This window comes from Typopeltis vanoorti, chromosome 12 (genome assembly GCF_054136105.1).
Source record: "Typopeltis vanoorti isolate ZY-2024b chromosome 12, IOZ_Tvanoo_1.0, whole genome shotgun sequence".
NCBI lineage: Eukaryota > Metazoa > Arthropoda > Arachnida > Uropygi > Thelyphonidae > Typopeltis > Typopeltis vanoorti.
Window position 1 is genome coordinate 23,760,505 of NC_143560.1, and position 15,122 is coordinate 23,775,626.

The following is a 15,122-nucleotide window of genomic DNA, read 5'->3' on the forward strand; positions in this document are numbered from 1 at the left end:
TCTCTGAATTTCATACTTAATCTCTTCATTCATTTATTTCAAACCTACCTTCTGATCTTTGAAATACATTTAGACATTGCTTCTACTAGATAGTACTTGAATATCACTTAAGTAGGATTGATCTCCCTTCCCTGCAACTCGTCATTCCATGCTACAGTCCCAAGCTGTCTCTTGAGCTTCTCCTAATCACCAGTCTTGTAGCTCCACATATAGCCTTTCCTCACAGAAGCCCTCACATGGCTAGTAACCACCCAGGTAATCATTTCATGGTCACTCTCACCAACTGGAGGGAGATTTCACACCTCATTTATAATAACATCCTCTGATGAGCTGATCAAATCCAAGACTCTCAATCCTCATCTGCCCTCTGATGCATACTGCCTGAGGTAGTTGTTCCTCAAAAACTCAAGAAACTCATTTTTTTTACTTCCGGTTGCTATCTCATCATCCCAATCTATATTGCCATAATTAAAATCATCCATAATGATTACCCCTTTCTTTTGTTTGGATAATTTGCTTATACATTTCTGTGTCACTACCTTACATATTTCCAGGTCTACAGCAATATCAAACAAAGTATTTCATCCTATTCACCTCTATCTCACGTCATACTCCCTCAAAACCATTACTACTATTTCTCCCTTGCACCTCTACCTTGTTGAAATGCAAGGTAGATATGCAACCCACCTCCCTTGTAATTTAATACATTGATTAGACTATATAGATTACTGAGTGTAAATTTAGTCTTGTTTTCAAGGGAATGAGGATATATTAGATAGGGTGCAGAGAAGGTTCTGGATGCTATCTAATATATATATATATATATATATATATATATATATCCTCATCCTCTTGGAAAACAAGACTAAATCTGCACAGTGGTCTATATGGGGCCTAATCTGTATCTAATCTAAAAGCCAAAACAGTTTCAGGTGTATGGAATGTGGGATATGAGGACAGATTGTGAAAATGGCACTTACAGAGCTCTGAGAATTGAAGGAGAGGGCCATATCATAGAGAAGTTTATGAGGGAAGGTACAGTTAGATGAAATCTTTGCATGGAAGTATCAACCTCCCATGATGAGGTTTTTGACTTTGTGGAGGGCTGATGTTGATGATAATAATAATAATAATTAACTGAAAATTCTACATGTTTGGCAATCTCCCAATCAGAAGCAATTTGGCTGCTTTGATTATAGACAGATCCTCTGATGCTATTGCCAGATCCAGGACTCCCAAAACCAAAGTATATGTATAGGTTGTACAGAAAAAAGAGTGTATAACAAGTGAGAGAAAGGGAATAGTAAAAAAAAAAGTTTATGACTCTATGATCAGAGATATCAGTGAAACTGTCAGGATATAAAGACAAAAAGCAAAAGAATTGATTGACAGGAACTAATGACTTGAAAGTATAGTATAATAGAAGATATGAAATAGTAATGGAAAGAAATGAAAAAGAACAACAAGGGAGAGTAAAGATTGTGAGTCTGTTTCTGTGCAATGATAGAGATAAGTTGAGGAGAAGAAAGAGGGCAATGATGGGAAATGAGTCAATATATAGGTTGTACAGAAGAAATGTGTGCATCTGTTATGTTTTCTTTGGACTGATGCAGGTGAGTGGGAGTCAATAAAACATTTAAATTGGATATTCAATATATACTGTAGTAGTTGTAGGCTTATTATGCAAATATATTCCATTTCTTTGCCGCCATGTGATCTTTCCTCCTTCCTATCTATGGTTTTGTAATTGATGTCTCCCACAATAATTGATTGTCCTGCATTCACTCTGTTAATATGTCACTGTATGTCATTGCTCTTGCATCTCATGGACTATAGCAGAAAACTACTGTATATTTTGTTATATCAGTCTCTATCTTAAACCAAACTGCCTTGAATGCACTGCACAAATGCCTATTACTTGTGGCAGAGTTGCACAACCAATGACTAAAGCTCCTTATTTTTAATGCTTCTATATTATCTTAAGCCTACAACTACTACAGTATGTATTGAATATCCAATTTAAATGTTTTATTGACTCCCACTCACCTGCATCAGTCCAAAGAAAACATAACAGATGCACACATTTCTTCTGTACAACCTATATATTGACTCATTTCCCATCATTGCCCTCTTTCTCCTCCTCAACTTACCTCTACATTGCACAGAAACAGACTCACAATCTTTACTCTCCCTTGTTGTTCTTTTTCATTTCTTTCCATTACTATTTTTTCCATTGCATTCAGTTCTGAATGCCTGCACGGTGAAGTGTGGGTCTATGCATGAGCATAAGTCAGGATCAGGTATGTTAATTTATTACTGTATGTCATCTGCTCTTGCATTTCCTGGACTATAGCAGAAAACTACTGTATATTTATCAGGTTAGTCTCTTACACCAGATTGTCTCACAAATGCCTATTACTTTTAGCAAAGTTACACAACCAACTCCCCTGATAAAGCTTTCTCAGTGACCATGGTTCTATTATGGAGTAAAAGCATGCAAATATTTTCCAAATATCTAATCTAAAATAAATTAGATTAAATAAATAAAATAAACTGGGTCCACTTGTTGTACTGGAAGACAAAAATGGATGCCGCACATTATCTTTCAATCATAAGTGATCATCTTCATTCCATGATGACACAATTTTATCCTATGCAGCCAGCCACATTTCAACAGGATAATGCTTCTATTCATCAAGCAAAATGTGGTCACCCAGTGGTCTGCAGACATGATGGTGAGGTGTCCTGCTTGCCATGGCCTTCCCAATCACTAGACTTAAATCCTATAAAACATTTATGGGACATTTTGGAGCAAACTCTCAGGCAACATTCCCCATCTCCAAAGAACAAAAGGTGAATTGATCCAGTTTCTGTCAGTTGAATATTGTAAAATTCTTCCTGTTGAGTTCCAAGCACTGACAGAGTCCTCTCTCTCTCTCTCTCTCTCTCGAAGAATACAGGGTGTACTAGATGCCCACAGTGGACCAACACCATATTAATTGAAACGTGTCACTATTTTCATTTTTTTGTCCATTACCTGTAAGTTAAAAATGACACCATGTGCGTCCACCTGTTGTACTGGGGGACAAAATGGATACCGCACCATGATGACACAATTTTATCCTATGCAGCCAGCCACATTTCAACAGAATAATGCTCCTATTCATCAAGAAAATGTGGTCACCCAGTGGAACATGGGAGTTGGCACATTTTAACTGTTGTTCAGTAATGTGTGCAGATAGTTGGATGTAAAGCTACAATTCTGACATGCAGAAAGATCTAATGAGTGATTTCCAAATATCATATTTTCAAATATGATATTTGGAAATATGATTCCTGTTGGGTGTGTGCGTGTGTTGTGAACAAATGACCATGGTAGATTCTTTTGTGTTACAAGCAGAGAAGTTGTCCTCTATGTATATTTTTTTCATGCAGAGTAGTGAATGATTGGAATGCCTTGCCTGAGAGTGTGGTGTCTGCAAGGAGTTTGAATGTATTCAAGGCACGGTATGATGAGCTGTGTGTGTGTGTGATAAAAGGACCTCCCAGATGAGTCTTTGACTCCATGAGGCCTTGGGGTCATAATAATAATATGTAAGACATAGAGCTCTTATTCCATTCAATGTTGTGATGTAGGGGGGGGATGAAAAGCTAGACCTGAGTTATCTTCTCTGTTGCTACTGACATCTCCAATATGTTCTTTCTGTCTTATTTTCAAACTTCTAGATGTCTGCCCTATGCAAGAAAGGCCACAAGAACAAGGAATATTATAAATCCTAGGTCGTTTGTCTCCACTCTAATAATTTCAGATGGAAAATGGAAAAATTTACAAGCAGCTATCTAGCCTTGCAATGGGAAGCTCTCTGTCTCTTCCATGTGCCAACTTATTCATGGAAAGTTTGTAAAAATGTTTCCTCACATCTACAAACAAAGAATCTTCAACTTGGTGGAGATATATAGATGACAGCTTTATCGTCTGGAAGTACAGTGTTGAGTTACACAATTTTCTTTCGTCTATCAACTCCTTCCACCAAGAAATAAAATTCACTTTAGAATTGGAAAATGAAGAAAAACTTACTTTCCTAGATGTTTTAATTTCCACAAAAACTGAAGGAGAGTTCTCTCTCTCTCTTAGTGTATATCAATAGCCCACTCATACAGATCTTTATCTGCACTAATCCTTATCATATATCAACAAACTAGGTATTATCCATACACTGAAAAAAAGTGCAGTCTCTATCACAAGAGACAAAAAAAAAATAAAAAATTGAAGGAAGAATAACAATGTCTACTCCAACTACTTGTGCACAATGGATACTCAAAGAAACTCATAAAAAAATTATTATTCTATAATCCCACTCCACGTCAAAATCCAGACATTTACAACAGAACTTAATTTTCCATCCCATATAGTGTTAGAATTTTGCTCAAGATTGCTAGTATCCTCAAATCTCATGACATAAAAGTGGTCTTTAAGCCCATTTTGACTACACAAGGTTTACTTCATTTGTCTAAAGACCCTTTCAATGAGAAAACAACTTCGGCCTAGCTTTTCATTCCCCCCCCCCCCTTCCCCAAACACATTACAACAGTGAATAGGATAAGAGATCCATGCCTTGTATGGAGGACAACTTCACTGCTCATAACATAAAAGAATCTACAATAGTCATTTTTTCACAAGGCACACTCAATAGTAATCAAGGATTGATCCCATGTGAATATTTGGAATTCATTGATTAGATCTTTCCGCATGTCAGACTTTAACTTTTCAACCAACAGTCTACACTCATTACTGAACAACAACTAATCCATGCCAGCTCCCATGTTTCATGTGGGTTTGTTTTCAACTTATAGTTTAATGGTTCCTACATGTTTATATATACTTGAGTAATATTATAGATCATGTTAGCCTTTTATTGTATTTTTTGCTGAGATATCAATATGTGCAGATAGTAATAACTCTGATTTTTATTATTTTCTTGTGTTTGTTTTTTGCTCAAATAGTAATGTGTGCAGATAGTAATAACTATCTGCACACATTACTGAACAACAGCTAACTCATGCCAGCTCCCATGTTCCATATGGTTCTGTTTTCAATTCAGATTGTAGCAGTTCCTACATGTTTTTATATATTTTAGGAATGTTATAGTTCATATTAGCCGTATATTGCATTTTTTGTTCATCCTATTTAGAAGCCACAAGTATCTGTGGCAAAACTAGTCAGTTTTCATTTTTATATTGTTATGACCAAATAATAATTATTATTATTATTACCCAAGACCCCATGGAGTCAAAGACTCATCTGGGATGTCCTTTTATCAAACACATAGCTCATCACTGAGTGCTTTAAACGCACTCGAATTCTCTGCAGACACAGGCAAGGCATTCCAATCATTCACAACTCTGCATGAAAAAAAACTGACTTTCACTCCCCTACTCACACCCTCTTTATAGAGTTTCCAGGAATGACCTCTGGTTCTCCCCTGATCTCCCACTATTTTCTGTAGAACCTCTCCAGAATTGATCCTATAACAACCCCCATAATAACCTGTAGGTCTCTCTCATATCTCCCCTCCTCCTCCTACTGTCCACCAGACTCTGCAAGTTGCATCTTCACAATCTTTCCTCATACTCAACATTCCAGAGGTTAGAAACTGCCTTAGTCAGTTGATTCTGGACCCTTTCCAACATCTCTTCGTTCTTCTGAAAAACAGGTGGCCAAATCTGGGCACAATCAAAGTGGTATACAATGGAACAAGAATCTCCCTACTTCTACAAGTCAGTGTCCTCCGCATTATTTCCAGAAGCCTTACTGTTGTCTTCACAATTTTGGCTATGTGTCCCTCCTCTAAATTTCAGATCCCTATCTACTATCACCCCCAGATCTCTTATTTCTTGCAGCTCTGACAATATATTCTCACCATAAATTTAGCATCCCATCTGTGTTTTCCAAATTTTAAAACCTTACATTTTGCAACATTGAACATACATGCCCATTCTCATGCCCAATCACTCAATTTATTCATGTCTTCTTGTAAGGCCACAACATCTTCTCTACTCTTCATGGTTTGTCCCAACTTTGTATCATCTGAAAACAACTGAATATCTCAATCCAAATCTTCACCAATTTCATTAATATACAAGTTAAACAGTAACGGCCCTAAAACAGACCGATGAGGCACACCACTAGTGACTTTCCTTTTCCTGGATATCGCTCCCCCCATACACAACTTGTTGATACCTATCAGATAGCCAGTCTCCAATCCAGTGCACGAATCTAATATCCAACCCCCATCTGCTCTAGTTTGACTATCAACTTATCATGCAGTAATCTATCAAAAGCCTTTGCAAAATCAAAGTATATTACTGTGAATCCCTCTCCTCTGTCCAAGGAATCAGTCACCTTGTAATAAGTAGATTACTAAAACATGACCTCCCTTTAGCAAATCCATGCAGTCCATCAAAGATAATACCATTGTTATCAACCCAATTCTGGATCCTAATTCTCACAAGCTTCTCCAACAACTTAACCACAACACCACACACAAAGATAGGCCTATAGTTTGATGCTTGAGTTCTATCACCTTCTTTATGAAGTGGCACAATCTTGCGCTCTTTCCACTCCTTAGGAACTTGACCGAGTGCAAAACTTGTATTAAAAAAATATGTCCATGCTGGCATCAACACCCTGGCACATTCCTCCAGAATACATGGTGATATATTTTCAAGCCCCTAGAGCCTTACTTACATCTAGTTTGTTCAACTCCCCATACACCTCTTGCTCACTTACAGTCAGTCTCTCCTCCCCATCATCAACTGCTCTCAATCTCTCCATGAAATCACATTCACAAGAATGAAAGACCTTTATGAACTGCTCATTAAGTATCTTCACCACACCTTCCATAACAGCTGTCTTTATATCATTTTCTCCAATCAATGCCATCTTTCCATAATCATTCTTTCTTTTGCTAGTTACATATCGAAAGAACTCCTTATGATTCTTTTTGGCTTCATTAGCTAACTGCTGTTCATACCTACCTGACTTTAGCTACCCTCACGAACCAAGTCACTTGCCTTGCCTGGTCATTGTAGTCCTCATGGAATTGGTTATTTCCACTTCTCTTATGCTGCTACATAATGCCGTTTTTCTCTCTAGCACATGCTTAATCTCTTTATTCATCCATCTCACACCTACTTTATTTAACCTTCTCACCCCTGGAATACATTTAGACATTGCATCTATTGGATAGTTTTTGAAAATCCCACAAGCAGCATTGATCTCTTTACCAGCTAACTCCTCATTTAATGCTACACCTACAAGCTGTCTCCTGAGCTCTTCATAACCATGCCCCCCCCCCCCCCCTTGTAGTTCCACATACACTCTTTTCTTACAGAGGTCCTCACACTGCTGGCAACCACCCAGGTAATCACCTCATGGTCACTCTCACCAATTGGTGGGTGATTTGTCACCTCATTTATAATTACATCCTCTGATGAGATGACCAAATCCAAGACGCTCAATCCTTGTGTGCCCTCTGTTACATACTGTCTGAGGTAGTTATTCCACAAAAACTCAAGAAACTCATTTTCTTTACTTCCAGTTGCTATCTCATCATTCCAGTTTATATTGCCATAATTAAAATCACATAATGATCACTCTTTTCTTATTTACTTGCTAATTTGATTAGACATTTCATAGGCATTACCATCCACATTTCCTGGTCTATAACAACATCCAACCAAGTATTTGATTCCATTCACCTCTATCTCACACCATACTGCCTCAAAACCACTGGTACTATTTCCCTCTTGCATCTCTACTCTACTTTGTATAGACATAACTCTTTCTTTATGATCAATAGCACGCCCCCTCCCTTTTTACCCCTTCTATCCTCATGAAACACATCATACCCTTCCATCTCTATTCCTATCAGGATGTCGTCCTTATCTAACCATGTCTCACTTATTCCAACAATTTTTGGGTGAACAGACTCAATTAGTGCAACCATTTCATTTGCCTTGTTTCCTACACTTCCAGAATTTGTATACAAACACAACAGCTGATTCCTGGATCTACAGCTAGTTCAACTGATACTACTCATTCGATGTGATCTCTCCATGCTCGACTGGGGCCATTTCCCTTTCTGTTTATTCATTTTAGAACCTTCTTCATTTCCAACTGTTTCCTCTTGATCCCAGGTCATTCCTTTCCTGTCTACATATGCTCTCTCATCCTCTTGGAGCATCCACCTTTCTCATGCTGTGTACCCTGTCCACCCTGAGCCTCCCTGTACCTCTTGCACACCCATTCTATCATTTTCCTTCCTCATGCCACTCACTTCCTCATTCATAACCACCTCTTCAATCTCTCCTGCTCTCCCACATCACTACCTACTATATCTGATTTATTCTCTCTACTCACTTCTCTACCTTCCAGCAGCAGTCTCTCCAAGCGACTCACACCATAACCACTCAAATGCAGTCCATCTTTCTTATATAGTTCACTTTGTCCTTCAAACTTATTCCCCACATTAACAAACTGTGCTCCCCTCTCCTCACACATTTCAGCTAACATATCACTCATAATCCTTGCTCTCTGCCTCATCTCACCACAGTCATACCTAGACAACACGCTTACTACCCTTCCTGTCACACTATTCTCTTTTATCCTTCTAAGCAGTCTCCTGATATCCATTCTGATGTGCTCTTTATCCTATGTCAAATCATTTGTACCTATTAAAACCATCACCTTCTTTGCTTGCTCCCTCCTCATATCCAATGCCTCAATCACTTTACTCATTTTACTGCCTGGAAAACATACCTTGTGCATCCTCTCATCCAGCATACCTTTAATAATGGATTCTCCATACAATGCCACTCACTCGTCTCTTGTTAACTCTTTCATACCTACTTGATTTGTTTTAATTGTCCAACCCAATTCAACTTTTGAATCTCGCATCACATTCTCTCTATCATTCAATCTTTCTCATTTTAGAACTCTCAAACATTTTCACTCTCATTCATCCTTTTGAGTTTCTGCTTTTTTGGTCCATGTGTCCAACTTTCACTATCATTCATTCTTTCGATTTTTCCGACTTTCGAACCTTGCGTCACACTATTTATGGTTTCATTCATTATTTCGATTTTCCCAACTTTCGTACCTTTTGTTATGCTATTTCCAGTTTCTTTCATTCTCTCAATTTTGTTGCCTTCCACCACATTCACCTCACTTTTGTCCTTTTTACCATCCATTACGGTTTCAAATCTTTCATTTTCTTTTTGAATTACTTTTTAACAATTTTTCACCTTTCATTCACACCATCCTTCTCTTTCTAACAAGCACTCATTCTTCCCATGACATTCTCGCTACTAACACTTTCTGTCATCAAATCCTTGATTAGCTCACACTTCACACACACACACTCTCCCTCCATCTGCCCTAAATGTCCACAAATCATCTATATAATCAAAAGAATACATCTAGCACACCTCACACTTTACGAAACTACAGAAGGCTAAGTTAAAGTCATGCAATGACAAAGCCGCCACCATCTTTCCTCTGCCAGTTACTACTCTAAGGTCTAATAACAACGAATTTGTAATTAAGTTTAGGCAAATATCCTGCACACTAATAATACTAGTAGCACACAACTTTTATAGCGGCTCTTACTCAAACAATCACTCATATACAATTAATTATTTCAAGAATTACTTATTTGAATTGGAGCTCTTCTTACACACCACCGCTACGGTTGCCTCATGAGCACCCTCCAAATAAATGTAATTCTTTTCATAATATTTAGAGCACTCTTAAGAATGATCTTCCACACCACTTAGGAGATGTACACAGAATCACAGATTATGACAATTGTGTGACTGAAACTGACATGGTTTATACATGGTTTCCATATGTAAACTGTAATCAGGCTGCATATGGATTACTGCATGCAGATTTGGTCAACTGGTTTTCAAGAGAATGACGATATGTTTAAAATGGCCCCAGAGATGATTGACTAAGATGGTTTCTGGTCTCTAGAATGTTGAATGTGAAAATGAAATCTTCACATGCCGTAATTTTTTGCATAAGATGAGGAGGATATTACCAAAAGAAATAAGTTCCTAGTTGTTGTTACTTAATTAATATGGGAAAGATTTATTGGAGTGTGTGTAGCAGGGTGGGCGAGGGTAGATACTATTCCCAGAAGATGTATAAGGAAGGTTGTGAGCAGTAACATGTGGAGTAGGGTTTTTTTTTTTTTTTTCACTGATGAGTCATGTGCATGACTGTGGGACCTCCCACAATATGAAATTCTGATGATGATGATAATAATTATAACCACAATAATTTTCAAAACTATGCTGCCACCACTATCACTCCATAAGTACCATACTACAATACAATGTAATCTCTATTCTGGTAAGATTCAGATCATGAAGCAATTGAAAATACCCACGTCTCCAGTAAAGAAACCGCCAAATAATTTCACACTACCTCTGTGAGTGTGTACTCCCCACCCCCAAAAAATTCTTTTGTTCTTTCCCATCAAACCTACTTTGAACTTTTCTCCAGTCTTTCTGATTTGCATTCAGTCTACTTCTCTTTTATTAAATTATTTTTTAATAATACCATCTACCATATTCTATAAGCTATTAAATGCCTTAAAAAAGTGGCTTGATAAAGTTCCACGTCTGATCTGGAGCATGGTTTCTGGACTATGCAAAAAGTAAAAAAAATGCAAAAAATATAAAATTAATGAAAAAAAGGGGGAAAAAACTCTTATCCATCCACAATGCAATATAGGTTTATAAAATCCTTTTGTGGGTAAATCATGAAGATCATGAAATAATTGAAAATACCCATGTCCCCCAGTAAAGAAACTGCCAAATAATTTCACACTACCTCTGTGAGTGTGTATTTGTCACAAAAAAAAAAAAAAATCTGAATTGCTAAGCCTATTTGGCAAGTAAACAAAATATTTACATAAATCAATACATAATTTAATAAAAAAATGATAATTAAATAATAAAATGAATGTGAAAAACTGTGAATAAAATTTCTAAAAAGTTACAAATCATAATGAACAAAGGGATAAATAAAATAAACTAATACTATTTATACCTCCGCATGTTCGTCCATCAGTAAGCAACTTATAACCCAAATTACAAGTACAAGTATAGCTTCCAGGAGAATTAATACATAGCTCTTGACAGTTTCCATTATTGACTGAGCATTCATCAATATCTATCAAAAATAAATAAATGGAGCATTTTTCAGAAAATTTCAATTTTTGATGACTGCCATAAATGACCATAAGTATATACATATCAACTGTTAGAAAAACATAAATCCAATAAATTTTACTATGAGGCTAAATGATGATTGCATTAAAATTAATGTGAAAATTTCAATATATAACTAAACAGATATTTAGGCTCAGTACTATGGTGATGAAATGTACATGATCAAAATTATCATTATCATCATCAGACCATCATGAATCCAAAAGACTCATCATGGCAAGTCCCAAAATCTCACTCTCACACACACACACACACACACACACACACACACACACACACACACACACACACACACACACACACACACACACACACGCGCGCGCATGCGCAAACAGCTAATCAAGCCATGCTTAAATGAATTTATAGTCTCCACACTCACCGCATTTTCAGGTAATACATTCGAATCACCCACAGTTTCCATGCAGATTTATGACTCACACCCTGCCCACACTCTTCTAATATAGATTCCAGGGATGGCCGCATTTCCTCGCTCTTCATCTCCTCCATTCAATGAAAACTCATATCCATATTAATTTGGTATAAATTAACCGCTTACAATATATCATATATTACAATAAATAAACAATGTTATATTCAGGCTATAATAATAATGGCGAATACCTGTTGTATTTCTGCTCAGGACATGGACTGGTTATTACTAACACAATGTTCCAAATAAAAATGTCAATAAATTCACATGGAGAGAAGAGGCAAAGAATAAGAAAAGTCTCATCGACTATATTATTGTTGATGATGATGTTTTCTCAATGGTGCAGGACACTAGGGATTTGAAATTAGAAGTGATCACCATTTAGTTTTGAGCAGAATAAAATTGAATTTCATATTGAAAATAAGAATATCTAAGAAAGTTTTAAAGCGAATAAAAGTTGAGTAGCTCTCAGATGTGAATTATAGACTAAAATACATAGGCATTGTTCAAGAAAAAATTAAAGAGTTTGAGAACAGATCCAAACCTTGGGAATTCCAAACCCTGAAGTATTCACTACTATGGAGTAGTGAACACTTCAAGAGGCAGTGAAGGAAAAGAAGAAAGCATATCCAAAGATCAAGGTGAATAAGTCTGCTCGTGCTCTTAGAGAATACAGAGACAAATGTAAGAAACACTGTGTAAAACTAGCTAAACAAAAGTCATGGGAAGACTTTGGCGAGAACATAGAAAATAAATATCAGGAAGGTGACAAAATATTCTGTAGGCTGTTGAAAAAGCTCAGAAATGGATGAAAAAGTGCTGTAAAAGGAATTAGAAATGATAAAAGTGACATGAAAACTGGATAAAAAATATTCTTGATGTATGGAGTGATTACTTTGAAAAATTGCTAAATGAAATAATCAGTAACAGCACAGTGGTAAAATCCCTCAACAGGCATGCAACTGGGAATACATATCTATACTTGAAGTAGAAAAAGTCATCAAAAGCCTGAAATGTGAAAAGACAGCAGGAGTTAGATATTTAACCAAAAATGCTCAAGTATGGAGGAATGGAAGTTTTGCAGTGGCTGTACTGAATAGTTCAGAAGGCCTGGACAGAAGAACAAATTCCAGATGATTGGAGTAGAACTCTCATAGTACCCATATACAAAAGGGAAATAAAACTGAATGTGAGAATTACAGAGATATTTCTCTACTGAGTGTTCCTGGTAAGATTTATGCAAGTATGCTTGAGAAACAGTGGAGAAGGATTGTGGAAGGGAAGCTTGGTGAAGAACAAGGCTGGAATTAGGAAATAGAGGCTGTCAGGATCAGATCTTCACTTTATGACAAATAGTTGAGAAATCATGGGAATATAATAAAGATCTGTATTGAAGTTTTGTAGATCCAGAAAAGGCATATGAGAAGATGCCAAGAGAGAAGCTATTCAAAATGTTACAGTTGTATTGGTGTCAATGGGGCATTATTTTAAGCAATACTTAGTCTTTATTTGAATTCTAAGTCAGCAGTTAGAATTGAAAGAAGTAAAGGAAGATGGTTTAATGTTAAATCTGGTGTCAGACAAGGATGCACATTATCCCCTCTGTTATTCATTAGCTATAGGGATCATATTATGAAGGAAAGCAATATTAAACCTAACATCAAAATTGGAGCTGTTAATCTCAGCTCTTTACTTTATGTAGGTGATGTTATACTTTTAAATAAACCCAATGTCAGAATCTGCAAGATTCCTAGACTAAACTGAATAACTGTTGTAATAAATTTGGTATTAAAATCAGCACTAACAAGACAAAACTGGGAAAATAGGCGAAACATTGAAAATATCAACTGCATTATGAATACAGAATTTATAGAACAAGTAAAATATTTCAGCTACTTAGGCAGAATTTTTAGTGAAGACGGTAAATTAAATATGGAAATATTTACTAATTTTGACGGTAATATATCAGAACACAGAAAGATAAGTAAATAATTATTTATTGACTTATTGCTGATATTTCGCTGGTGTTATAACCAGCATCTTCAGACCACAAAACACAGTTTGTCACAGTATGTGAGACTACAACAACATGGTGTAATAAAGGGACTAGTTTGAAAAATTGTAGCACAACAACAACACAAAGACTAAAGTTCTAATTAAGTGCCCTCTATGAAAAAAAAAATAAAAACAAAGAGAGAAAGCAGGTACTAGTTATGTCTTAAGATGACTGCCTCCCATAAGCCATAAGCCTCTCTACACGTTTAAATATGGAAATAGACAACAGAATCAACAAAGCTGATATGGTATGAAGTCAACTAAATAAATTTATATAGAATAAGAGAGAAATTAGTCAAAACACTAAATTAGCTGTATACAAGACAGTGTTCAAGCCAATTTTAACTTATGGATCTGAGAGCTGGGTTAGAAATAAAACTGACCAAAGACTAGAGACCACAGATATGAGAGTCGTGAGAAAGATTAAGGGTATGAACTGATGGCATGAATGGCAATATCATATTAAAAATGAAGATATTAGGGAAGAACTTGACATTGTTAGCATCCAGGAATGTGCTAGTAGAGCTAATCTCAGGTGGTATGGTCACTTAATCAGAAAGGGAGAGGAAAGATTAGCAAAACAAGTGTTGTCTGCCAGGTTGTCAGTAAAAAAGACCCAGAGGATAACCATGATACAGTAAAATGCCTTAGAAGACAGAAACATAAGATCTGATAATTTTGCAGTCTTGACAGGTAACATATTGATTTGGAGGAAAATTATAGATAGGAAGTTAGTAATGATGTAAGTTTTTCATGTATGTAGTACTATCAGAATATCTTTTATATCCCTTGATGGTACATGTCAGGAATTTGATTATGATGATGAAAGCAATATACCTTGTCCCAATCATATCCCCCTTCTCCTATCTGCTAGACTCTGCAAATTTCATTTTCTCAACCTTTCTTCATATTTCAGAGACCACAAAATTACTTCAACCAATTGTCTCTTGATTCTTTCTAATATCCCTTTATCCTATTGAAAACCATCTGACCAAATCTTGCACACTAATCCATATGTAGCTTGATCAAATTCTTATACAATGAAACCATAACAATATTACTTTTAATGGCCCAAGCACAGAGCTCTGTGCTTGGGCCATTGTTGTTTAATTTGCATATAAATGATACAGGAAATGGCTTACAGGGAGATATTCAGTTGTTTGCTGATGATGCAAAGTTGAGTAGCGCAATAAAAAATCAAGCTGATGTGAAAGTTTGCAGGATGATTAAAATAAGCTGGTAGAATGGGCAAAAGATAATGGATGCCAGTTCAATGTGGAAAAGTGTAAAGTCATGCATTTTGGGATTAAAAGATTACCAGCTGTGTACTACATTA

General features: G+C 36.4%; 1 protein-coding gene across 1 annotated transcript in view; it reads right to left on the reverse strand.

The window, feature by feature from the left end:
* The window catches only part of LOC150100631 (fibrillin-1-like), a 1,594,375-nt gene that overhangs the window by 851,269 nt on the left and 727,984 nt on the right, over positions 1-15,122 (reverse strand). The window contains exon 28 of the mRNA XM_090401848.1: positions 11,120-11,242. Coding sequence (XP_090257974.1) covers positions 11,120-11,242 — 123 coding nt within the window. The remainder of the gene's footprint in view (positions 1-11,119; positions 11,243-15,122) is intronic.